Source organism: Oryctolagus cuniculus, chromosome 1 (assembly GCF_051225735.1).
Source record: "Oryctolagus cuniculus isolate XC-2025 breed Fujian yellow rabbit chromosome 1, ASM5122573v1, whole genome shotgun sequence".
NCBI classification, from domain to species: Eukaryota; Metazoa; Chordata; class Mammalia; order Lagomorpha; family Leporidae; genus Oryctolagus; species Oryctolagus cuniculus.
The window spans coordinates 122,257,320-122,283,100 of NC_142867.1; the positions used below are offsets into that span (position 1 = coordinate 122,257,320).

The window sequence follows — 25,781 nt, forward strand, 5'->3', positions numbered from 1 at the left end:
CCTGCCAAGTCTTTGATCTTGGACTTCCAGCCTCTAGAACTGTGAGAAATTTCTTATACATTACAGTCCTAGGTATCTCCTTATAGCCCATATAGGATTCCGGCCCACAGGCAGAGGATTACCCAAGTGAGCCATGGTGCCGGCCCCTGCTGATCTTTTTAAAAGCAAAAAAAAATGATCTATTTATTTAAAAGATAATTTCAGAGAGGGAGGGAGGGACAAAAAGAGAAAAAGACAGAGAGAGAGAGAGAATCTTTCATCTGCTGGATCACTCCCCAAATGGCCACAACAGCCAGGGCTGGGCCTCAGCCAGGAGTCGAGAACTCCGTCCGGGTCTCCCACATGGGTGGGAGATGATCAAGTACTTGAGCCATCTTCAATGGTCTTCCCAGGCGCATTTGCAGGGAGCTGGATTGGAAGCAGGACAGCCTGGACTTGAACTGGTGCTTGGATATGGGATGAACATGGCAGCTTAACCTTCTGCACCACAATGCAAGTTCCCCAATGAGCTGATCTTTAAGCTGCTGTCCGACTCCAGCACACTCTAGTTTGTGTTGGCCATTCCTTGTTTGCGCTGATTGAACACAGGAGCTTAGAAAAGCCCCACTTTCTAAGAAATTGTAAAAATACACATTATTGTTCATTTTTTCTTCAATTTCTCTATCACCAAGAGTTACAAGTATAAATAATTCCCTTATATGTTATATTTCAGCTGTCTGTCTAGGAATAAAGCCATCCCCATCCCACACAACAAGAAAAAAATTAGTAGTTTCCACTTAGATTCTAAGTTTCTTTTCGTGCTTTCCAGGATCTCTAATCCCAAGTACTTTACCCATCGTTCTAAAGGATTCCCAGACAGAAGGAAAGGCATTTGCACTGAACATCACAGTAGCAAGCCCAGCACGTTCCAGGGGACTCCGCCGTGGACACGCGCATAGGCCTGAGACCTGAAGCCTGTGCAGAGGAGGGGAAGAGTGTGCCAACAGCCTGAGCCAGGGGTAAGAAAGGACTTGCTTCCCAAGGAGGGCCAATTAACCAGCAATTACTCAAGATAAGAGGACCAGGTCTGTGTACACAATGGGGCTGTAAACCACCAGCTCATGACAACAGAACTTTGATCTGGTGGCAAGGGAGTGGTTTCACTTGGTGGCTAGGCATGAAGCAAGAAGCTTGCCCAATGAGAATGTCCCCACCTTTCCCCCAGTAGCCCCATCTCCTCCTGACAACACCCTGGTATGGGCAACAAGTGGAAATCAACTTCACTCCCCCTCCGCGGTATCCATCTGACACAAACAGAAAGTGCAGGACGTCGGGAGAAGAGATGGCGAATACAAGGAAAAGGGGGCTCACTGGGGTCATCTTCACAGCGGCACTGCTGGGCGCTTTCTTGTGGAGCCATCACAGTGACGCTTCCCAGTAACTTGGGCTCTGTCAGTTTCATAGACGAGCACCCTGAGGCTCAGAGGGGTTAAGTCATGTGCTCAGTTGTGTGGCTCAAGAAAGACAGACAAGACTTGAACTCAAATGTTTCTGCTTCTAAAGCCCAGGTGCTTTCTATCTGTGGCTGCCTGGGACACAGTCAACCAGACTGTGTGCCTGACTCAGGTCCAAAGGCTCCAACGAATGCCCTGGTGAAAGGGTTGAGAAGTGGTCCATTTGTCACTGCTGCAAGTATGATGAACAACTCGAGGCTGATTACTACATAAAGAAGAGGTTTATTTAGCTCAAAGGTTTGGAGGCTGAAAGCCCAGCCCATGGCACACGGCATCAAAATGGCAGGAGATCCTGGGTGAGGAAGAGATCGCGTGACCAGATCGGAAGCTGGAGACCACAGAGTCAGACAGGAAGGCAGAGAGCGATTCAGGGGTTGGGCTGAGATATAACAGCTCACTCTCCCCAGAGCTAACTCAGCATCCCATGGAAGTTACCGTGATCCCTTCCGAGGGCAGCTCCCTCCAATGACCTAACGACCTCTCACTAGGCCCCACCTCTTAAAGGTCCATTCCACCTCCCAGCACTATAGCACTAGGGACTAAGCTCCCAGCACTGAAATCCTCAGGGTACCCAAACTATAGTAGTACCCTTCTACCTCACCAGCATCTGAAGGTGGAAATCGAGTGAAGTTTATCAAATAATCCACCATGAAAGGGAGAACGAAAATATACAGAAAAATATTTGCCCAAGCCTAGGCAAAGTCTACAGTTCGTGTAGCCCTATGGCCAGCTACTCCCCTTTGCTGACACCAGCTGGAGAATCAGACAACCCAGCAAACACACAGGTCCCACTGACACTGCACAGGAAGAATAGATGCCAATGCTAGCCAACAGCTGATGCACTCAGGGATATTTCAATCACCCTGTGGTCATTCAGTGATCACATGTCTGAAGTAGTTCTGGCTTTGTGTCATTTTTTCTGTATAGCAAAAGCAATTGTCTAATAAATGCCATCTGATGTATGAGTCTTAGAAGCCTTTCATAGAATAAATTCACAAAAAAGAAGTCTGTGCGGGGAGAGAGGCATTTGGCACAGCAGTTTAGATACCTGCAACCCATGTCAAAGTGCCTGGGTTTGAGACCCCTGTGTGCTTCCAGTCCAGCCTGCTGCTAATGTACACCCTGGGAGGCAGCAGGTGATGACTCAAGTACGTGGGTCCCTGCCACCCACGTGGGAGACCTGGATGGAGTTTGGGCCTCCTGGGACTGCCCTGGCTCTTGTGAGCATGTGGTGGAGGGAACCAGCAGATGGAAGATCTCTCTCTCTCTCTCTCTCTTTCTATGTTGCTCTGCCTTACAAATAAATATAAATAAATAAAACTTTTTTTAAAAACCCCTCTCTTGTTGGACAGTTCTTGAACTTCTGTTTTCGTTCAGAAAACACAGACACCATATTGAAAGAGAAACAGTTTTGATCAAGAGAGTGAAAGAGGAGTGATTTTTCAAGGCAGTTCCTCCACCTCTACTCTGTCAGGGATGTCCCCTAGACCCAAAGCCTGGCCAATGAAATTCTGGCATTTGGGAATGTTTACTTAGCCATGCCTTCTGTGGGGCCAGCACCCCAGGTGGCCACTCTTGCCCCAGGGCACAGGACTATGTCTCAAGTCTGTGGCTCTGGGGCAGAGTTCTGCTTTTCCTCTAAACAGAGCAAGGTGCCCCCTTAAGTCCACAAGGCCCAGGGGGCGTTTCGTCCTGGAGGACCTCCCCCTCATATCCTCCTGGCTGGTGAGATCACCGAGGCCGGGACCTGTTTAGTCAGCTCTCTCATTCCTGCCCTGCTCCAGCTGGGCCAGCGTGGTGGTGGTATGAAAGAGAGGATGACGCAGAGGACAGATGAGCCAGCACTGCAGGGACTTCCAGGGCTCAGGATGGCTGGCCGACGGAGCACAACAGGAAAGAGCGCTTCCTCCCCTGGATGAAAGGGTCCCTGACATACAACCCATATAAGTACCTGGACACGCTGCCCCCTCCCACACAATGGCCAGACAACGTCCAAGAGTGTTGCCTCTCTACCGCCCCAGCTGTGACCTCACTTCATTCATTACAGGGCTGATCTTCCAGGCGGGAAACGTGGGTTCTGCTTTTGACCAACTGACCCCGAACAGAGGATGGGAGCTCCGTGTACAAGGGCAGATTGCCGACGGTGGCATCGATTGAACAGTGGTGGCTGTGATTATTTTAAGAATACTTCTAGTCTGGCAAAGGACCAAATAATGCTAATGTGACCTTTAATTTGCAAATGAGCACTCTGAGCAATTTTTAAGGGTTAGAAAATACTTGCATCCTAATTTAGAAGATTGTTTCTTGGTCAACTAAATCTCCAGGCCAAACACTGCTTTTCCAAATAGGAATATGTGCTCACTTTTTTTCCTTGTTTAGATTTCCCTTCATTAAAAGTTTTATTTATTCAAGGGGTGAGACAAAAAGAGACAGACAGACAGACAGAACTCCCATCTGCTGCTTTACTCTCCAAATGCCTGCTGGGCCAGGATGAAGCCAGAAGCCAAGAATTCAATTCAGGTTTCTTATGTGGCTCCCTGGAATTCAACTACTGGAACCCTCACCACTGCCTCTCAGGGTTTGCGCTAGTAGGAAACTAGAGTCAGGAGCCACAGTTGGGGTTTGTACCCAGGCATTTCAACAGGGGTTGCAGATATCTTACCCAGCATCTTAACCACTAGGCAAGCACTCACCCCAGATTTCTCTAAGTCAGCAGTTTACAAACAGCCAAGACCTACTGAGATAAGCCAGTGCACAATACCCTCCTGCCTTCAAATTGGTCTGTGGCTTCTCCAGCGACCAGAATTAAGTGATGTAAGCGTAACTGGGGCCCTTGCAGTTGAATGATTCTTCTTTGTAGGGGGCTGTCTTGTGCACCATGAGAAGTTCAGTTACATCCCCCACCCCTCCTCTCTAACTGCCAATAGTGGAGCACTTTCCAAATTTTGACAACCAAATCTGTGTCCAGACCTGATCAAATATCCCCCCTGGTGGGTAAAAATCATCCCCTGTTGGAAGCCCTACTAACTCCCATGGTTTTCACCTGCCAACTTTCCATTCCTGGCACAGTGTTTCTCTTTGTAGTGGCTCAGTCTAACAAAATCAGAGACAAAGGACCAAGCAGGGGCTCTTGGATTATTGGCTAAGCCTCTTGAGATGAGCTGTAGACAGAGAGGCTCCAACAGAACTGGGAAGACAGCAGGTCAGTTAGTGGGACTGTGCTCAGTCCTCTGCTCAGTCTCAGAGCAGAACTGACAGCGTGGGGTCCACGAGGGAGGACCCCATAGGGCCCATGTGCCAAAGATGTGTTTTGTAGAGAATTTATAGAGTCTTTGTTACAGCCCCACCTATAATTGAAAGTTACCTGGTGAAGGTGGTTTACTGAACCTAAGTTTGTACCAATAATGATTTTTATTTGTTTATTTTGCTTATAGAGAGAGCATAGGAGAATTTAAAGGAGTTTGCTTGCTTTACGACTCTGAAAGGTTGCCTAACTAGTTCCTGTGAAACCAAAGCCCGAAGAGAAGTTATGAGAGAAAGTGATGAACAAGAGTTCACAGCTCTCTTAGGCAACCTTCTGCTTTTCCCCCAGGCAACTAGTCTGTAGGATCTCATATTCTGATAATGTTTTTTTTTTTTTTCTGAGATATGGCTGTTGGGAATGAGGCTAGATGGCTTCCTTCTTTGCAAATCAACAACACCCACTCAAAATGTATTAAAAATACCCATCTGAAGGGTCTTTAGTTGAAAATAAGCAGAGTGATCTTGTTTGTGACTTGTAATCTACAACTTCCAGATACTCTGTCTAGGATAAAATACTATTCCTGGAACTTGTATGCTTACAATAATTATTTTATTTCTGTGCTTAAAAGAAAATAAGTGCTTATTTGCGTACATTCCCTTCTCAGACAAGATATTCATTTTTTAAAATTGATTGCAAAACTGGTAAAGAGAATTTATACAGGCTGACACTTAAATATTCTTTTTTAAGCCAGTGACACACTTTGCCCTAAAATCACAACATTATTCACTTGAACAAATCCCTATAATATCATCTTTAAGAAAACTTTCATGCAATTCATGCTGACCTAGGAGGATAACCTCTGTGTGAGAAGCGGGAGGAGCCCTTCTCTGGAAACCCCTCCAGCCTTGTGTGACCTTGAACCGCTAGCCCCCTGGCAATTTCTACTAAGCAAACTTGAGCAACTCCTTGCCTGGACTTGTCGTGTGCATGGGTTTGTTTCGCTTACACATATTTCTAATGTGAATGAGAATCTAAAACTTTTCCTGATTTCAGTTTTTCAGAAGACTGAATGGTGCTTCTATAAAAAGCAGAAGTCGTTTTAGAAACAAGAAAAGTGAGTTACAGCAGCCAGTGCAGGGATGTGTTGACTGTCTTTAACATGGGACTCTTCCCTTGAACATAGACTAGTTTTTTCATGATGACTTTTTTATCAACCCTACAGAAAAGCAGTTTGAATAACTCACATCCTTTAATATAAGATTACAGTGAAAGGTCTTGGTTAACTTTGAGCTTACAGGACCTCAGACAGGGCAGAGGTAGATTGAAGTCAGAAAACAGCTCTGGGGGTAGCGTTCAGGCTAGCAGTTAAGATGCCCAGATCCCACACTGCAGTAGCTGGGTTTGATTTCTTAGTCTAGCACCTGACTGCAGCTTCCTGCCCAAGCAGAGCGTGGGAGGGCAGCAGTGACGGCTCACGCAGATGGGCATCTGAGGAGTAAACCACTGGATGGGAGAACTCACTCTCTAGCTCGCTCTCTCGCTCTGTGTGTGTGTGTGTGTCTCTCTCTCTGCCTCTCAAATAAATAAACAATTTTTTTTTTTTTTAGAAAACAAAGAAGAGAAAGCTGTGGTTAACTGGTCTCTGTTTAGACCTACAAAGGTTCTAGGAAGAGTTAATAATGACAACAACTTGTCTGTCTGTTTTCAGAGTAAGATAAAAATAAATTCAACATTTATGGAGGCTATCTTTGCGTAAAAACATAGAATTTCCAAGGAGCAGTTAATGACACATCTTCTAACATTACAGGTTGATTTAATGTTGGAATTGACCAACGACAGCACTATACACTCTTGTTTTCAGTTAATTTTTTAATTCCCTATTTTTAAGGAACTGAAACATTTCTACTGATCAGCATATAGGTTGAGCAAAAACTTTATCTAATCTTATTTTTATCTTTAAGATTTATTTATTCATTTGAAATGCACAGACATCTTCTGTCTGCTAGTTCACTCCCCAGATTGTGGCAATAGTTAAAGCCAGGAGCCAGGAACTCCATCTAGTTCTCTCCTGTGGGTAGCAGGAACTCAAACACCTGAGCCATCCTCTGCTGGCTCCCAGGATACATTAACAGAGATTTGTAGCTGGGGCTCGAACCAGCATTCCAGTATCAGATGCCAGCATCGCAAGCAATGGTTCAATCCACTGTGCAACAATACCTGCCCTTATCTGGTCCTATTTTAAAGTTCCCTTTATTCCTCTCATTTAGGATTCATAAAAGTTTCCCATAAACTTACCATCACATTTCATTTCCACTTTCTAATTCTGTGATCAGAAATCATGTTACTTAGCTGTTGTGCCTGAAGCCAAAAATAAGTAAACGATAACATGAATAGGTCCAAGGGACATCGATCCATGAAAAACCTTTGCCAGGTGAAGTGAGAAGTGGAGAGCAGCTGGCTTTAACTATTAATTCGGGTCTGAGTTGCAGAAACTCAGACATCCTCAGCGTGGATTTTTTTTACTTTGTGTGCTGATAGAAAGACGCATAATCACACAAGTGAACTCCTCTAAAACGTTCAAAGTTGATGTCAATCTTGGAGTTCAGGTCCATGGCTTCTCAGTGCAGGAAAGGCCAAGACGCGGACAGCCAGGGGAGGCAAGGAGCAGGCTGGGTGGGCAAGGAGAGGGCAGGGAAGATCCCGAAACTTACCACCACTGCAGGACGGGCCATTGCATAAGGGACAGGGCCGCTCACCGTGGAATCCACAAAGTAGCTCATCCTGCTCTCAGCACCTGGGTGGGAGAAAGCATTTGCTGAGCCTCTAGTCCAAGCACCAGAACCCACGAGAAGAGAGTGAATCTGAACTAGGGGTCTCCTTAGAAACCATTCCGTTCCCTTCTTTCTGTGTCAGAGAAGGCAACTGAAAGGAAGCAAGACAGAAGAGACCAATCTCCTACACACAGGGGAGCAACCCCAGACACAGCGCAGGGCCCTGGCTGCAATCTGGGCGGGGTGACGGATGGTGTCCACGTGCTACAGACAAGGAGCAGTGGAGGAATCTCAGAAGGGTCTGTGTCTTCCTCTCCGTGTACCACCCTCGCTCTGTCCCAACCAGGCCTGGCACAGAGCAGGCGCTCAACCTACAGTCGTGGTGCAAACTAGTTAAGAAAGGACTGGGGAAATGGAGAGTCAAGTGAACCAGTCCCCAGGGTGCAGCAAGAAGCTGTACACTCGGGGGAAGTTGTGCACACGGGAGTGACCAGCTCTCATCTGGGGAAGGAGAAGGGACATTACATAACTCCTGTTGAGAGCTATTGTCTGCACTGGGAACCTGAAGGCCTCAAATGCTTGAAGAATGTTCTGGCTGAAGGGATTTTCCAGCTAGCTGCTGGTCATCAGGCAAATCGTTTCTATTGCAAACATCACTGTTGACCTAAATGCTTTCCAAAGTGCATCAGTTCACACACTTGCGCAAATTCAGTGCTATACCCTGTTTTGAAAAACTCCTTTCTTGAATGTTTTAGACGATTCAGTTCTTAATCATATCATCCAGAGGCCAATTTTCTAATCTTGGGAAATGATATTTCAGCATCACTGCTTCTCAGTTTGTACTTGTCTGTTCTTTTCCTTTATTCTTATTAACTCATAAAGCAACTGACATGTTCCACTAAGCTGTGTCTATATGTTTAATTTGCAGTTTTGGTTTGCTATCCTGATGCCACATGATAGCTGATGGATCTGTCACTCTTCATATGTATGAAATGTATGCGGGGACTTCACAAAGTTCAAGTAAAATGGAACTAAAAGATAATTTTATGGGGCATGCACTTGGCACAGCATTTAAAATGCTACTTGGGACACCCACATCCCATATTGGAGTACTTGAAGTTCCAGTTCCTCGCTGCTTCTGATCCAGCTTCTCGCTCATGCATACTCTGGGGAGGCAGCAGATGACGCCTCAAGCAATTGTGTCCTAGCCACCCATGTGGGATACTGAGATCCAATTCCAGACACCTGGCTTTAGGCTGGCTCAGCCCTGGCTGCCTGGCTATTGTGGGCATTTAGGAAGTAAGTTAGCAGATGAAAGATCTCTCTGCATCTCTCTCTCTCTCTCTCTTTCTCTCTCTTCCCCCCCCCCACTAACTCTCAAGTAATGTGAAAATAAATAAAATTTTTAAAGATAAGCTTATTTTTGTACAAACAATTTTGAAATCCACGCATAACTCTATCATAATCCACGTTTTCTGTGGACTTTTTGAACTACTTGTGTGTGTAAATGATACAACTAAACAGGCTTGGCCATGTAAGATTATGCTGACTCAGAGCTACGGTCAAAGAGCCATGACCAGCACAAAGGTGAGGGATGGAAGCCAAAACCCTTCTAAAGACCTAACCCAGAACTGTGTTATTTTAACTATTTTGTCTTTTTAATTTTATTTATTTATTTGAGAGGTAGAGTTACAGAGGAAAAAGGAGACACAGAGAGAAAATTCTCCCATCTGATGGCCGCAATGGCCGGAGCTGAGACGATCAGAAGTCAGGAGCCAGGAGCTTCCTCTGGGTCCCCTAGGTGGGTGCAGGGGCCCAAGCACTTGGGCCATCTTCCACTGCTTTCCCAGGCCATAGCAGAGAGCCAGATCGGAAGTGGAGCAGCCGGGACTAGAACTGGTGCCCATATGGGATGCCGGCGCCCACAAGCAGAGGCTTATCCCACTACGCCACAGCATTGGCCCCACTATTTTGTCTTTTTATGGTTCTCCCAGAGGCAGAACACAGTCAAAATAACATTAATTTTTTTTAAAAAACAGGTTAACTACGGATTCTGGATAGTTCAGCTATGCTAACCAAGATTTCATTCTCTAGTTTCTTCCAGGACTTGAACTGCAGGAAACCAGTTCTCAGGAGGAGCTCTGAGTTGGCAAAGCTGAGTAGTAGAAAGAGATCAAAGGGACATGGCTAGGCAGGGAGTTAGTGAGGGACAAAGGAGCCGAGAGGCTTCCAGTAGTCTCTGTGCTTTAGCCCTGCACCACGAAGCAAACTCCACCCTTCCATGCCAACTCAGCACTCCCAACTTCCCATGATGCACTTGTGCCTCCTCCATCATGAAGAAGATGCCATGATGAAGCCGTGTATGCCGAGCTCCGTAAGGAGCTATGAATTCATCCCAGATGTCATCATGCACGCTGGACCGTGCTAGACTCAACTGTATTTGCATATTCAATTAGAGTACCATTAAAGGACTTCACTGGAATGGAGTCTGAGTAATTCTCTTCCTGAGGCGGCCTGCATTCACTTCTGAGTGTGTACTATTTCTTTAAGCTCTTAAAATAAACCCTGCTCACTTTATCTATGTCTCTGCTTCGAATTCATCTCTTAGGCTGAGACATGAACTTGGCATAAATCCAACTGGGGACCGCAGTATCCCCCACAACAAAAGGATTCTAGCCCAAGGACCTTGTTGACTTCTGCTTCAGTCATCATCTCTATGGGGTTTGTTTCCAAAATAGTGAGCAGCTACAGTGTCTCAGATGGTTGCTGGACACAGGGCATAAAATAAGAGTGAGTTGAAGATATTGCAATTGAGTATATACCCAGCTGTCCTGACCAGGTATCTTGAGGATGGTCTCCAAGAATTCAATAATCCTTTTTTCCCACAGAAGAATTCCTTATTCAAAATCTCAAATTCAAGCTTTACAGTCCTAATGGGTCATCATCAAACTATGCATCCCCAAAATTCAAAGTTCTTTTTTAAAAAATTATTATTGGGGATGCACTGTGGCACAGTAAGTTAAACCTCTGCCTGCAGTGCCGGCATCCCATTTGGGTGCTGGTTCAAGTCCCAGCTGCTCCTCTTCTGATCCAGCTCTCTGCTTGAGCCCCTGCACCCATGTGGGAGACCAGGAAGAAGCACCTGGCTCCTGGCTTCAGATCGGTGCAGCTCCAGCTGTTGTGGCCATTTGGGGAGCGAACCAGCAGAAGGAAGACCTTTCTCTCTGTCTCTCTCTCTCTCTCACTGTCTGTAACTCTACTTCTCAAATTAATTTTTTAAAAATCTTTAAAAAATTGGTTTAAAAATTATTATCAATTTATTTTATTTATTTGAAAGGCAAAACGAAGGGCACCCCATTTGCTGACTCTCTCCTGAGATGCCTACAACAGCCAGGGCTCTGCCAGGCTGAAGCCAGGAACCAAGTACTCTGTCCAGGTCTCCCATGTATGTGGCAGGGAACCATGTACTTGAATTACCACCAGCTGTCTCTCAGGGTACACATTAGTAGGAAGCTGGAATCAGGAGCGAGAGTTAGGACTCAAACCCAGGGACTCCAATCTGGGATGCAGGCATCCCAGCTGCTGTGCCAAATGACCACCCTGCTTCAACTTTTTTTTTTTTTTTTTTTTTACAGGCATAGTGGACAGTGAGAGAGAAAGACAGAGAGAAAGGTCTTCCTTTGCCGTTGGTTCACCCTCCAATGGCCACCACGGCCGGCACGCTGTGGCCGGCTCAACGTTTTGACTACTCATGGATGACACACGTTACTTACACTGGTGGTGTCATATTCAGAATGGCAACCCCATCATCAGATGTCTCCATGGAAACATTGCTCAGCCCTCCAGCATCCTGCAGGACAACTTAAAGTCTCTGCAGATATCCAGGGGTAGCGGAATGCTACTTCGTGGAAGCCATTCAACCTCTGATTTCCTTCCCCAAAGTCCCAAGGGCCTCCGAGTCCTCCCAGCCCTGTTATTCATGCATCAATCATGCAGTAGGCTTCCTTTGTCAGGAGCTTGTTTATCCATTCAGTAAATAATTACTGTGCACCTCCTACGTTCCAAGCCCTGTTCTGGACTCTGGAGACACACGGGTCAACAGTGATTCCTGAACTTGTGGCCTATGGATTCTATCAGAGCCAGGACCAAACTGAAAAAAAGGACAGCGACTATGCTTACACAATGGAGAAGACAAACCCTATCGAACTAGAACATAATGTGAAACGCGGTTTGCCAGCAACATGGGAAAAACAAGCCACAGTCAGGTCTGCTGGGCGCAGAGAGCGGGAAGTCGTGGAAGAGCCCGCAGAGCCAGGTGTCACCACACGGCCCCATGCATCATCCCTAGCCGCCCCTAAGCAGCACGGAACCTCTGCCCTCCTGGATGCTTACCCCTCTGCAACACGTGGAGCAGAAAGGATATTTGGAGCTGGCAGCCGCGTCCTCAAAGACACCAAGAGTTTCTGTCTGCCGGCCAGGCCTCACTCCCCCTCATCACAACACACTTGGAAAAAGGTTCAGGGGAAATATATTTTCTCTTCCAGTTGACAGAATGAGGGAGGAAACCTCTGGCCCAACATCTGGTGCATTCTGTGCTGGACCGTATTCTGGAAGCTAAGACTGCGTGAACGACACCTCCCTTGGGGACCAGCCCTTTGCCCAGGGAGGAAGCTCAGAAGAGGGAGTTGCCAGCGCTCTCAGGGGCTCTCATCTCAGGAAATAACTCTGGGACAGAAACGGATTGCTGCTCTATTATTTTTTTGGAGAAAGCAAAAAAGAACCCTCCCTTTTCCACTTGTAGATAGTGACACAGAGCAGCTGCTGGAGACGCAAATACTTTCAAAAGAAGAAAAAAGGAGCACTTGGCGGAGGAGGGGTGCATTTTTCCCCTTTTCGGATTTGGCCGGAGACGAGTTCCTCCCACGTGACAGCTGCTCGCACATGAGCTGGACCAACTTTTTGTCTTGGCATCGCACATGTTCGAGACCTAAATGCAAACCACCTGTGTGATTTTAAGGTGGCCTCCCCAGCTGAGAAGCAGCCGCAGAACTGTCTGGGTGTGGAAATGATTTGAACACTCGGTAACAGAGGGTCACGGAGAGCTCAGTTCTTTTTCCACGAATGCTGAGCAGAGAGGACGTGCGTCCAGTGTGAGACAGTCAAGCCCCAGCTACGTTTGCTTTGCCCTCCATGCTCCCCCACCTCCCCAGCCCCTTCTCTCCGCACCCCTAACCCTCCACCCCCAGACACAGAACTCTGCTGTTCTCTCCCTCTCTCTTTAAACATTTATTTATTTATTTGAAAGGCAGAGTTACAGAGAGGCAGAGAGAGAGAGAGAGGTCTTCCATCTGCTGATTCACTCCCCAAATGGCTGCAATGGCTGGAGCTGGGCCGATCCAAAGCCAAGAACCAGGAGCTTCTTCCAGGTCTCCCACACGGGTGCAAGGGCCCAAGGACTTGGGCCATCTTCTACTGTTTTCCCAGGCCATAGCAAAGAGCTGCATTGGAAGTGGAGCAACCAGCGCCCATATGGGATGCCAGCACGACAGGCAGCAGCTACGCCCCAGCACCGGCCCCCTCTGATGTTCTCTTAAGCTCTGGGTGCCTCTCTCACTTGCCTGCCCTCCCCACTGCCTCATTCCTTCTAGAAAAGCCCACCTAGACGCGGCCACCTCAGGACCAGGACAGCCTTCCTCCTCGGGTGCACATGCTCGTCTGAGGGCCACGCTGCCTGGAATCCTTCCTGAACCACCCTTCGCCCGGCTGGGGCTGCCGGTTCCTTCTCCCACTCGCCCAAGCGCACAAGGGTGCCTCCAGCAGTGGGTGGGAAAATGGAAACTTAAAAGAGAATGTGCCTTTGCCATGAAGCTTTTGAAGCCCCTCACACTTCCAGCGCCTATCACACTGTTGCATACCTGTCCATTTGTGTCTGCCCCTGAATTCTGCACTATTGGAGGTAGGCGCCGTGCCTCTTTCATTTTTGCATTTCTGTCAGTTAAGACAGACCACGGGGCAGAACAGAAATCATTCTTTTTTTCATCTGTGAATGAATGAGTGGTCTCTTAAGTACAGAGATGTAAGAGGTGGGTCATGTGAGAATATGTTTGTTTCTCAAATCAGAGAGCCTGAGCAACTTGCAGATCTGAATAAAGATCCACATGAGGAGCCCACGCTGTGGTGCAGTAGGTTAATCCTCCACCGGCGGCGCTGTATCCCACATGGGCGCCGGTTCTAGTCCCGGCTGCTCTGCTTTCGATCCAGCTCTCTGCTATGGCCTGGGAAAGCAGTACAAGATGGCCCAAGTCCTTGGGCCCCTGCACCTGTATGGGAGACCTGGAAGAAGCTCCTGGTTCTTGGCTTTGGGTCGGCAAAGTTTCAGCTGTTGTGGCCATTTGGAGAGTGAACCATTGGATGGAAGACTTCTCTCTCTCTTTCTGTCTCTTTCTGCCTGTAACTCTCTCTCTCTCAAGTAAATAAATAAATATTAGAAGAAAAAAAATAAGATCCACATGAAATAGTCACTTGGTTTCTGGATCCGTTCCTAAGTGAAAACCGCGTCCTTCTATTCAACACAGCTGTTATACATCAGGTTATCACACAAGCTTGTCCCCACTGCCCATTACAAATGGCAGCACTGGACCCCCACCCGCAACTATGAAAAAGATGCTTGTCTCCCCCGGTCCTGTCCCACTGGAATGTCAGCTTCCCCAGAACAGGGGCTTCGTTTTCACTCCGCATCCCAACATCCTAGACCAGTGTTTGGTAGCCAGAGGGCACACAAATAGTTATGGACTATAGGAGTCTAACTTAGAAAACTTACACATGGCTGGCGCTGTGGCTCACTAGGCTAATCCTCTGCCTTGCGGCGCCGGCACACCGGGTTCTAGTCCCAGTCGGGGCGCCGGATTCTGTCCCGGTTGCCCCTCTTCCAGACCAGCTCTCTGCTGTGGCCCGGGAGTGCAGTGGAGGATGGCCCAAGTGCTTGGACCCTGCACCCCATGGGAGACCAGGAGAAGCACCTGGCTCCTGCCATCGGATCAGCGCGGTGCGCCGGCCGCGGCGGCCATTGGAGGGTGAACCAACGGCAAAGGAAGACCTTTCTCTCTGTCTCTCTCTCTCACTGTCCACTCTGCCTGTCAAAAAAAAAAAAAAAATAGAAAAAGAAAACTTACACACATGCTCTAACTCGTTCAGCCCTCCCCCTGATGAATGGGGAGAAAGGGTACAGCCACGCTGGGAAGTGGCCTTGCTGAGACCACCGTCTAGGTCTTCAACACCTTCATCTGTGCTTATCAATCCTCAGCTCGATCTTAGGGACAAAAATGATCGACCACAGAGGGGACAAAAAGGGGCCATGTGGTTACAGGAGTGTCTCACGTCCAACAACTCAGAATGAGATTTGCGTTGGACTCTAGAGTCTGACCTTCCTAAAGGACGCTGGCATTCTCCAGCCTCCCACCTGCCACAGGCCTGGGATGTGCAGGCTGCCCTTCCTGGTACCCGGATCTCACCAGTGGTAAGTGCAGCGATGCAGCAAAGAAGGAACGTTCGGGAATGACAGGGATGTTGCAGGCCCCGGCAGCGGATTAGGCATTCAGGAGACAGGCCTTAAGCAAGGCTGAATCTGAGTCACATCAACTCTGACCCTGCTTGGCTGTATTTCTAGATAACTCTGACATCAGTTAAGCTTTCCATTCTGGGGTTTGTGCTTCTAAAGGAAAGGCTGTGGCTTTAGGTAAATAATCCAATAAAAGATACTTCAGAAAAGATTCCTTTTGAGATTGTTTTTGCCAAAAAAATACATACTTATTGCAAGAATTAAAAAATACAGAAAAGTCTATTGCAACAATTAGAAAATACAGAAAAGTGGGGCTGGCGCTGTGGCGTAGCAGGGAAAGCCACTGCCTACAGTGCCAGCATCCCATATGGGCACTGGTTCGAGTCCTGGCTGCTCCACTTCCAATCTAGCTCTCTGCTATGGCCTGGGAAAGCAGTGGAAGATGGCCCAAGTCCTTGGGCCCCTGCACCGGTGTGGGAGACCTGGAAGAAGCTTCTGGCTTCTGGCTTTGGATTGGCACAGCTCTGGCCATTGTGGCCAATTGGGGAGTGAACCATCAGATGGAGGACCTCTCTCTCTCTCTCTCTGCCTCTCCTTCTTTCTCTGTGTAACTCTGACTTTCAAATAAATAAATAAATCTTTAAAAAAATACAGAAAAGTCTAACTGAATATGAAAATAATCTGAAGTCCTACCAACTAGAGATAATCATGCTAATATCTTTTTTTTTTTTTTTTTTTGACAGGCAGAGTGGACAGTGAGAGAGAGAGACAGAGAGAAAGGTCTTCCTTTGCCGTTGGTTCACCCTCCAATGGCCGCCGTCAGCACACTGCAGCCGGCGCACCGCACTGATCTGATGGCAGGAGCCAGGTATTTATCCTGGTCTCCCATGCTGGTGCAGGGCCCAAGCACTAGGGCCATCCTGCACTGCACTCCCTGGCCACAGCAGAGAGCTGGCCTGGAAGAGGGGCAACCAGGACAGAATCCGGCGCCCAGACTGGGACTAGAACCCGGTGTGCTGGCGCCGCAAGGCGGAGGATTAGCCTAGTGAGCCGCGGCGCCGGCCCATGCTAATATCTTATTCAACATTCTTCTGGGTAGTTTTAATGTATCTCCATAAATAGAGATGTAATACACATATGTGATCACAATATAACTTTCATGATATTAATTATCTTCCTAGGGGCCGGCGCTGTGGCATAGTGGGTAAAGCTGCAGCCTGCAGTACTAACATCCCATCTGGGAGCTGGTTCGAGTCCTGGCTGTTCTATTTCCAATCAGCTCTCTGTTGATGGCCTAGGAAAGCAGCAGAGGATGGTGCAAGTGCTTGGGCCCCTGCACCCACGTGGGAGACCCAGAAGACGCTCCTGGCTCCTGGCTTCGGATCAGCTCAGCTCTGGCCATTGCAGCCACTTAGAGAGTGAACCAGCAAATGAAGACATTTCTCTCTGTCTTTCCCTCTCTCTGTAACTCTGCCCTTCAAATAACTAAATAAATATTTTTTAAAAAGTTCATGGGGCCGGCGCCGCGGCTCACTAGGCTAATCCTCCGCCTAGCGGCGCCGGCACACCAGGTTCTAGTCCCGGTTGGGGCACCGGATTCTGTCCCGGTTGCCCCTCTTCCAGGCCAGCTCTCTGCTGTGGCCCGGGAGTACAGTGGAGGATGGCCCAAGTGCTTGGACCCTGCACCCCATGGGAGACCAGGAAAAGCTCCTGGCTCCTGCCAACGGATCAGCGCGGTGCGCCGGCCGCAGCGCGCCGGCCGCGGCGGCCATTGGAGGATGAACCAACGGCAAAGGAAGACCTTTCTCTCTGTCTCTCTCTCTCACTGTCCACTCTGCCTGTCAAAAAAAAAAAAAAAAAGTTCATGGAAAATGCAGATTACCAAGAAATCTATGTATGGATTTCAAGGATGTTTGCTCTAAAAAACTTTTTTAATTCCATTTTTCATAGACTTTTTGAACTACCCTCCTATGTCCTGAAATTTATGACTGACAATCATTCTATTGTATATATGCATCATTCTTCCTTAATGAGTCCCTTATTACTACATAATTAATCTGTCCCAAATCCTATAAAATTCCTAACATATTTTATATACTCATCAAATGCCTAGAAGTAGTATTGTTGGGACAGACTGTACATTCCATATTTGAATATGTATTGACAAATTGCCTTCCACAACAGATAAACCAACATTACACCCCCACTGACAGAGCAATTGTGTTTTCAACTTGAATTTACCCTTTAGTCTTCATATTAGTTTCACAGGCCTGGAATAATGACTAAAATATATGCTAGAGATGAAAATTGCATGTGAGGAATAGAACAGGGAAATAAAGCTGTAGCTTTATTTATTTATTTATTTTGGAAGTCCTTGGTCCTCCTCCCCGGGACTGACTCTTAATAGGGTAAAAAAGTCACAGCACTCCTGACCCATGAGTTACTGTATCTTTCTAGACAGTGCACAGTAGACATGTTTGCTGACTAAATGAAGGGATGATGCTATATTAGAAATAGAATTATAATGTGCATTAAGTACTGGGCAGTGCCTGAAGGTATCCAAGAAGGTCAAGATATCTTCTTAACAACAGCAAAAAAAAAAAAAAAAAAAAAAAGTGTCACCTCCTGTTATGAAGTGTTTTCACATGCAATGCTGACTTTCAATGTTAACCACAAACAGGATCTCATTTTTCTCTGAACTAACAGATATACCAGAGTGACAAGTTTGTCAATCCTCTTCCATTGATTTCTTCCTGATACTTACGAGAGGTTCATTCATATTGCTCAAGTCATTTTAGTAGATGTCTCCTCCCATCTGTCAGTGTCACAAAAGTGACCAAGTCCAACTCTCCAGGAACTCAAATTTAAGATAGCTCATATTTAGGTAGCTGAACTTGCCTCCCTCTTCCAGAGAAACTTCGCAGTTACAATGCATATGCAAGAAAAATGCTTAGGACAATTGAAGATGATTTCTCTGTTCACTCCTAACTTTATTAAGAGCCTCTTTTCTTGACTAAGTATCCCAACACAATAGTAAATACTCCTTGCTTTAAGCAGCTCCTCCTTGCTTTAAGCAGCCAGTACTGACCAGCAAAGGCTATGTTCTGAATTATTTGCTGTTGGCCACTGTGTCTTCAACTCAATCCATCAACTGTTTCACCAGGTTCACAAAGCAGCAACTCACAATATCATCAACACTGCAGACTTATTTCTCCCCAACTGTACTGATCATTAATTCTCCAACACCTATGCAAATGAAAATGACTCACAACTTACTTCCTATTTCTCTCTAAACAAAAAAAGTCAACTCCTAATTAAGCAAGTCCTGTATGAACCGACAGAGCTCAGTAAGTCTCCGGGACTCATGGCAGTATAATTTTACAAGAGTGTATGAGGGTGTTTCAAAAAGTTTGAGGAAAAGGAAATTGAAAGATAAGTTTATTTGGGTGCAAAACAATTTGAAATCTATGCATCATTTTTTCATAATAGGCATTTCCATGAACTTTTTGATATACTTGCATATTGTTTTGCCCTCCCTCAAAGGCAAGTCACTAATATCTCCTGAAAAAGAGATAATAAAAAAGTAGTTTTACTCTGGTGTACCAAAATAGCTAGGAAATTGAGTGCTTTGTAGATTATTTTATATATTTCCTCCTCACTGGAAACAAATCCGTCACCATCACACTGCTGGAGAGGCATCATGAACAAGGGGAACAGGGGTGTTACTTTTCATAAGTGGCAAGAGACTACATTAAAACCTGCTAACTGAAACAAGACAATGCCAATCAGCCTCTAAAATTTCTCAGAAACTATCAATCTACTTCTAGTCCAACAGCCTCCTATCAGAACATCTAGAAGATCCGAGGCAACACTGAATAAATTGTTTTACAATAAAGGTGGCCACAGCCTCATGCAATTTCTCCGATCTTTCGTGTAACCATGAAATTCTACACATGAAACCAGTTAGACTCTGGATATGCTCAGCGCCGTGAACATAGTAGGCATTCACAAATAACCGAATGAACAAATAAAGAAGGGTTGTTTTCTATACCAAGAAACTGGAAACCAAAAAGAATACGTAGAAGGAATGATGTTAAAGTATTCTTACTTCACAACAATGGACATAGTGGAAGTCACAGTATAGGAGATTCTTAGCCAAGTCAAATCCAAAGAATGACTGCAAGACTAAAAATGTCAACTCTACCCCAATGTTATTGCCAAAGAAATCTCTAAAGAGCTTTTGTAAAATAATTGCTTTTTGAATCATAGCATGCAGAGAAGCACATTGAATATAATCTAAAATTTACATTTAGAATTAGACTTGGTTCTGGGTCTTAAGGAGACACCAAAAATAGAGATAGGCCTTGGGAGGACAATGAAGGGGGTTTGGATAGTTTTAGTGATGCTCCTATGTAACTGAACTTAAGGACGCCAGCTGCCTTGGATCTCTCAAATCCAGCAAGCAACTTCTTGAACTATGTCTGATTGTGATTTTCATGGCGGAGAGTCATTTGTTTTATTGCCCAAATTGTAAGGTTCCAATTTCTCAGTATAATCCTAAACAGCTTGCTGGCTTTCTAATATAAGGAGGGATTTTTGCAAATTCAATAAATTTTGGAGTGGGAAAAAAATGCCCTGAGCCCCCAGAGAGGGTACGTGCTTGGCAGGGTGATAAACAGATCAGAGGGTATGGACTACAGGTGAGCCAGTGGCTGTGGAGTTCCTTCCTGTGTGTAAGGCCTTGCTCATGCACTTTCAGCTCACAGTCAAGTCACCTCAAAGTATGAATGCTGTGTGTAAGAGCACCAACTCATTCAGGATTATTGAGGCTTACACAAAACAGAAGAACTTTACTAAGAATTCTTTAAACATGATAAAACAGTCAGTAAGTAATTCTTACTGCTATTTTATCAGTGGTGCCTGACAATTAAAAAACATTCACTAGTCAATAGTATTAGTGATTTGTACTGCCCAAGGTGGCAGACTTTCTGTGAGTCTTAGAGCTACAATCCCAGGGCCTAAATCCCCTCATCTCTTTTTCTAAGGACTTGCATTTGAGTCATGGAAAAAGGATTTCCTTTCATAATCATAGCTTGAGTAGCAGCCTTAGCCAGGAGTTTTGCAGGAGAAAAGAGCCACAATTTCTACTGAGAGGTGGTCGCCGTGTGTCATTGTGATGCATAAAACCAAGAAGTAAGCATTTTTCTTAGAGCGAGCCACAGCCTCTAGGAGACTGAAGGGCATCAATGGCAAGTATCGCAGCTTTCAGAGTTAAACCAACATCTTTTGGATCTCAATGCCCATTTGTTTGTAACACTTTAGCAACTAGAAGTAAATACAAGCAGGTTGTGCTCTACTACAGAAAATATTGCAAGGTCAGTTGGTTGTTCCCACTTTCTTTGTCCTTGCGTTCTCTGCAGAGCAGTGCCCCTAGAGCTTTGATGCACATACCAGTCACCTGAGGATCAGGTTACAGTAGTCTGACGCAGCAGCTCTGAGGTCCAGCCTGATGCTCGAGTGTCTAACAAGTTCCCACTGCGTGATGGGGATGCTGCAGTCAGAGAAACTCACTGCCAGTAGCCAGGCAGCGTCTGGACCCGAGTGGTCAGATTCATCAGTAACTACAACCAGGCGCTTGTTGAAGGGGCGGAGCCCACCGAGGAACAGATGAGAAGAAACTGGGGGCTGAGCAGAAGCCTGATCACCTTAGGCGCACTGTGAACCTGGGCTGGGGACACTGACAGCGCAGGACCCGTCTGTGCCTCTCAACCCTGTGCCCGAGGCAGGGCACCATCACTCTCAAGGATGACCAGGGCACCGAAAGACAGGTTAGCAGAGTGATCTGCATTATATTTTTCCCAATTTCAGGAGACTCAAATCTTTTGGAAGCTCCTTGTACTATGTTTTGCAATCTTCTATGCATCTGGAATTATTTCAAAAAGAAAAATTCAAAAAAATTCTAAAAAGATGAAAACTCTGACTTTTTTTTTTTTTTAACTTTTCCACATCTGAAAATCTCTGCGTTGGGTTCTCCCCATTGAGAATTTCCCCCTGATGTCTGCCTAAACGTTTGCTGCCATGACTCTTATTTTGGAAAATAGTATCCAAATTGTCCCTTCTAAGTTCTTGAGGAAGGTCATTGGAATATCAAATCTACCCTATTTTTGAGAAAAAAAAAGTCCAAAAATATATTTTCTTATTGTTTAGACATGATTTTTTCCCATCTGAACTCCCCAATTATTCCCAAACAGTGTCATATCAGGTAACCAGTTTATTGTCTTTTGTTCTTAATCTTCTCAAGTAAAATATTGCATTTTAAAATAAATTATGTAAGTTTCAAAATGGAACTTGTATCTCCCTTCTTCTGTATCAGTCCTAGCTCCTAAACAAGGCTGGGCACCCAGTAAAAGTTAAAGTGATATTAGTTAGGAGAGGGAGTGATCTACTTTTCCACCAACTAGACCCAGTAGGTTTCCTTCCTAGTGGTGACTGGTCACTCTACAGATTCCCCTTTGGAAAACAGACCTGATCCAAAGTAGTCTCCCAGAGAAGTAGATCATCAGTCTCAGCAGAAAATCCTAGGCTGACTGACTGTTACTTAGCTTCCTAGGACATGCAATGCAAATCACAATTAGTTTAAAATGAAAAGTTAAAAAAAATCACCCACTCTGGGCTCACATTCCCTTGGCTCTAATGGTGGGGGGGGCCCACCATGAACTCTGCTGGTCACATGTCTGAGTCCTTAGCCATCCAATGGGGATAACACGGGTGTCCACCTACAACACTTCCTGTAGTTCAAACAAAGCTGTCCATCCATAGCCCTGAGCAAGCGCTGGCACAGGTTTACCCGTGCTCAGTGGTGTTTGAGATTGCTACCCTTGCTGGGTAAGTGGAGGACGCCAGGTAGCACATCCAGAGAATCACCTGGATTGAATCCTGGAAAGCTAGATTTTGGGCTGAGATCAAGGCAAAATATGTTATGTCTTCATATCTGTTTCCCAGGGCTGAAAAAACACAGGATCCACTCCACCTTAAATCCTACTACATTGTTGCATACAATGTTAATTTCACTGAAATACTGAATACTTTTTTTTTATTTTCATAAAGAGGAGAGAAAGAAGAGAGAGAAGAAGAAAAGAAAGAGATGGAGAGGGAGGGAGAGAGAAAAGGAGAAAAGGAGGGGAGGAAGAAAGGAGGGAGGGAAGGAGGGAGGGAAGGAGGGAGGGAAGGAGGGAGGGAAGGAGGGAGGGAAGGAAGGGAGGAAAGAAAGAAGTCCAAGTTTCGGGTATATAATCATTCGTTCCCCTGTTTCATGTGAATAATTGAGAACAAGTGTGAATAAGTCTGAATGGGTAACTTGAAAAGGATCGTTGCTGCAGAAAACAGCTCTGTTCACCAAAAAACAGAACTACGAGGTGCAGCAGAACCCCAGATATCAGGGCGCTGTCTGCGCGCTGAATCTCTCTGCGCACCCCAAGAAAGCAAGGTAAGCGCCGGTTGTGGGTCTTCCTAACCTGTGCTTGCCCCAGGAGCCTGCACCCACACACCTGGCGACACTTTGATCTTTCATAGCTATTTACATCTATTGTCTCGTCCTCATGAACTAGGTGGAGCAGCAATGATTATTCACATTTCAGTGATGAGGAAAACAAGGCCCCGTGGCACCCAGTAACTGGCTCTCAGTCACAATGCCGGGGTTTAATAGAAGCCAAATGTAGGGGCACCTCCCCCCCGACTCTAAGTCCAGTGCGGCTTCCAGTTCTGACCCTACTCGGCTTTGAACTCCGTTATCACCTGGGATGGGCAGCTGGCCCAGCTCCAAGCTGTCTCGCAGGTTGTCCGAGGTCCCAGACTACCAGATGTTGAGGGGTTACACCCTCTACCCGTCCCCCACCCCCAGCGGGGCTCTGCACTGTGACCTGCGCGCCTGCTTGGCATAAGGATCCCCTAAGACACAGACGGCCCCGTCCGGCCCCGCGCCGGACGGAAGAGGCTGCGTGGCTGGCTGCGCTGTGTGTTATTTCACTACCGAGTTGGCAAGCACGGAGTTGTTGATTTATGATTAGGAGCAGCATGCTCCTTCAAATATTAATATTAATAACGACAACACTCAACACATGAAAAGACCTTTTCATCTTCAAAGCACTTAGGAGACACTGACTGCCTCGCTAGCCCTTCCCTCTGCCAGGATGGCCAGGTGAGAGTGTCAGCCGCAAAGGTAACCCCCCGGCTGCCGGCCCCCTGCTCAGCCAGCGCCTGCCCAAGCCCAGGGTTCGCTCTGGAGACACAAAAAGGAGGCGAGGCACACAGAGCCGCAACTGATAGAGTCCGAGTGTCCGTACTTTCACAGATCAGAGGGAGCTGCCAGTTATCATTTGGGGATCTGTATTTCCTGTTGTTTAACAAATGTCTCCTTTTTTCAGTTGCATGGCAGAGGTATGAAGGAGGAAGCAAAATGGCCTTGAGATGAAAAAAAAAAGAAGTAAGGAAAACCTGCCACCAAATGCCTTGCGCTCAGTAACCCAGCCCGCAGAAAATGCCTCTTGCAAAGGTGGGAACAGAGATGCCTGTGACAAAGTGGAATTGTCAGACAACACCGGCCGATGGAGAGGCGCTGCCGCCCGGTCTCCTGCAGCTTCTCCGGGGCAGTGCCGCCGAGACGCGGCTCAGGAGGGGGAGAGGTGCCCCCATCCCGGCCCCGCAGCCTCCCCCAGCCCACACGTCGGCCCACCGCGGCTGAAGTGCAAGCCCCAAGGGCTGCCGACAAGCACCCGGGCAAACTGAGGCAGAGGAAAACACCCCAGGAGCTAGTTCGGCTTTCCAGATCCAAACCTGTAGCAATTTCCTCTCTAGCAAAGCCATTCACAAAGCTGCCAGGCAAAAACAAAACTAAGCACAAAAAGGTAAAACAATAGGCTCGCTGGGAGTGAAGGAGGAAAAAAAAAAAAAGACAAAAATCTCAGTGTCCCACTGCAGCTGGAAGTCTGGAAGTGCTCCAGTCTGTGCAGAAAACTAAAGAGTTTCTGACCAGTCACCCGTGAGTATCCAAAACCGTGCACGATTTTGCTTTTTCTGAAGTCAGGAAGAGAATGAGCCGCAGTCTGGATTTCAGACTGTTCCAGCCAGGTTAGGAAGCATTTTTGAACAACCGAATTTGGATTAGAAAGATGTGAAAAGAGGAAAAGTGGTTTGCATCCTGAAAGTGCCCATCAATTTACGCTTTAATTCCACAGAATGGAAAAGAAAAAAAAAAGAAAAGAAAGAAAGCCAGGCAAAGGAAAATGGAATAACAGGTTGTAGGCAGAAACTCAGACCTCACTTACTACTTTGCCGGAGAGATAGGGTGCAGAAAGGGGCCAGGGCCACGGGTGAGCTTCTCTCCACGGCTGTGGTCTCTTTCCAACTACCTGCGGGAATCCTCGGCTTGGTGGCTAAAGAGGATGCAAAGACCATAATGTTTCTAATAGAGCTGCCTCCTTAAATTGGGGGGTGTGGTCAAGCCAGGGAAAGCTAGGAAAAAGGCCGTCCTCCACCAGTCGCTGGCACCAGAGCGGCCGGACCGAGGAGAGCTGTCGCTGCTATCCAGGTGGGAAGCTGATAGCATCACTGTTGGGGGTAACACCAAACCACACCTCATTTTCTATCCTCTAAATTATGCTTCAGTCCCTGGGAGGAGTGGGGCGGGAGCTGAGCCAGAGGGAATGGCTGGGAAGGTAACTCTGTGTCCATCCTGTTGCTGATGCAGTAGATTCACTCTTCACAGAATATGTGGATGCTGTGTGTCCCCTGACTTTTGCAGGGGAGCCCCATTTTTCTGGGAAGGGCTCTGATGAGGGATGCTGTTGAATCAGGGCTCAGGAGACTGTCAGTGAGCAGTCACCTGTTCAGGCTTCTTGTTTCTCTCGCTTACTGTGATACGCAATAAGATAATTCCTAAAGAAAGGGAAATAATGACAGAATTGCGCATCTCTTAACCACAGGACTACCTTCTGGAAAAAATGCAAACATCAGTGTGTTCTTATACAAACCAAGATAGCCATGACCTGTGTGACCTGAAGGTTCCACTTCTATAGGGATTTCTGTCTGTCGTTGACCGAGACTTTGTTATGCGATGCTTGACTGTATGAAAGAGGGCTGATCGGAAATTGGAGTTGGGATATATATTTTTATTTTTGTTGTGTCTTTTTTCCAATGTTTTAAGTGAAAGAGTGAGAGACAGAGATCTTCCATCTGTGGGTTCACCCTCCATATGCTCTCAACAGCAAGAGCTGGGCCAGGCTGAAGCTCAGAGGCTGAAACTCAATCTGGGTCTCCCAGGTGGGAGGCAGGGACCTAAGTAACTGTGCCATCATCATCCGCTGGCTCCCATGATGTGCATTAGCAGAAAGCTGGATCAGCAGCAAAGCAGCCGGGACTCCAGCCTAGGCACTGCCAATATGGGTTGTGTGTGCCCCAACCAGGAGTTGAAATTTCTGAAAGGCAAAGCTAAAGTGCCCCGTTCACATAAGTCTTGTTATAGATGATCTCTAAAATAGATCAGCTGCAGTGGCCCCATTCAAAGTCCATGGTGTAGGAATAAAAGGGCAGAAATACAAAGTGGTGGTCCCCTTAGAGAATGTTGCCTGGCGGCCTTGTAGCCACCTCGGTTTGAGTAGGCACACTCTATGGTGGTCATGCACGACGACCTTGATTGTTCAGTGACACATGACTGTTTT

The 25,781-nt window shown here is 46.6% G+C and overlaps 1 protein-coding gene across 2 annotated transcripts in view; it reads right to left on the bottom strand.

Moving 5' to 3' along the window:
* The window catches only part of ETS1 (ETS proto-oncogene 1, transcription factor), a 135,239-nt gene extending 110,718 nt beyond the window's left edge, over positions 1 to 24,521 (bottom strand). Inside the window, exons 1-2 of one of the 2 annotated variants that reach the window (XM_051842815.3) lie at positions 24,390 to 24,521; positions 7,449 to 7,531 (exon numbers count right to left, since the gene is read on the bottom strand). In XM_051842815.3, coding sequence (XP_051698775.2) covers positions 7,449 to 7,531; positions 24,390 to 24,519 — 213 coding nt within the window. In that variant the 5' untranslated portion in view covers positions 24,520 to 24,521. Of the gene's footprint in view, positions 1 to 7,448; positions 7,532 to 24,380 lie in introns of both variants that reach the window. The other variant, XM_051842861.2, reaches the window with a different exon arrangement.
* Between the last annotated feature and the right edge of the window lie 1,260 nt (positions 24,522 to 25,781).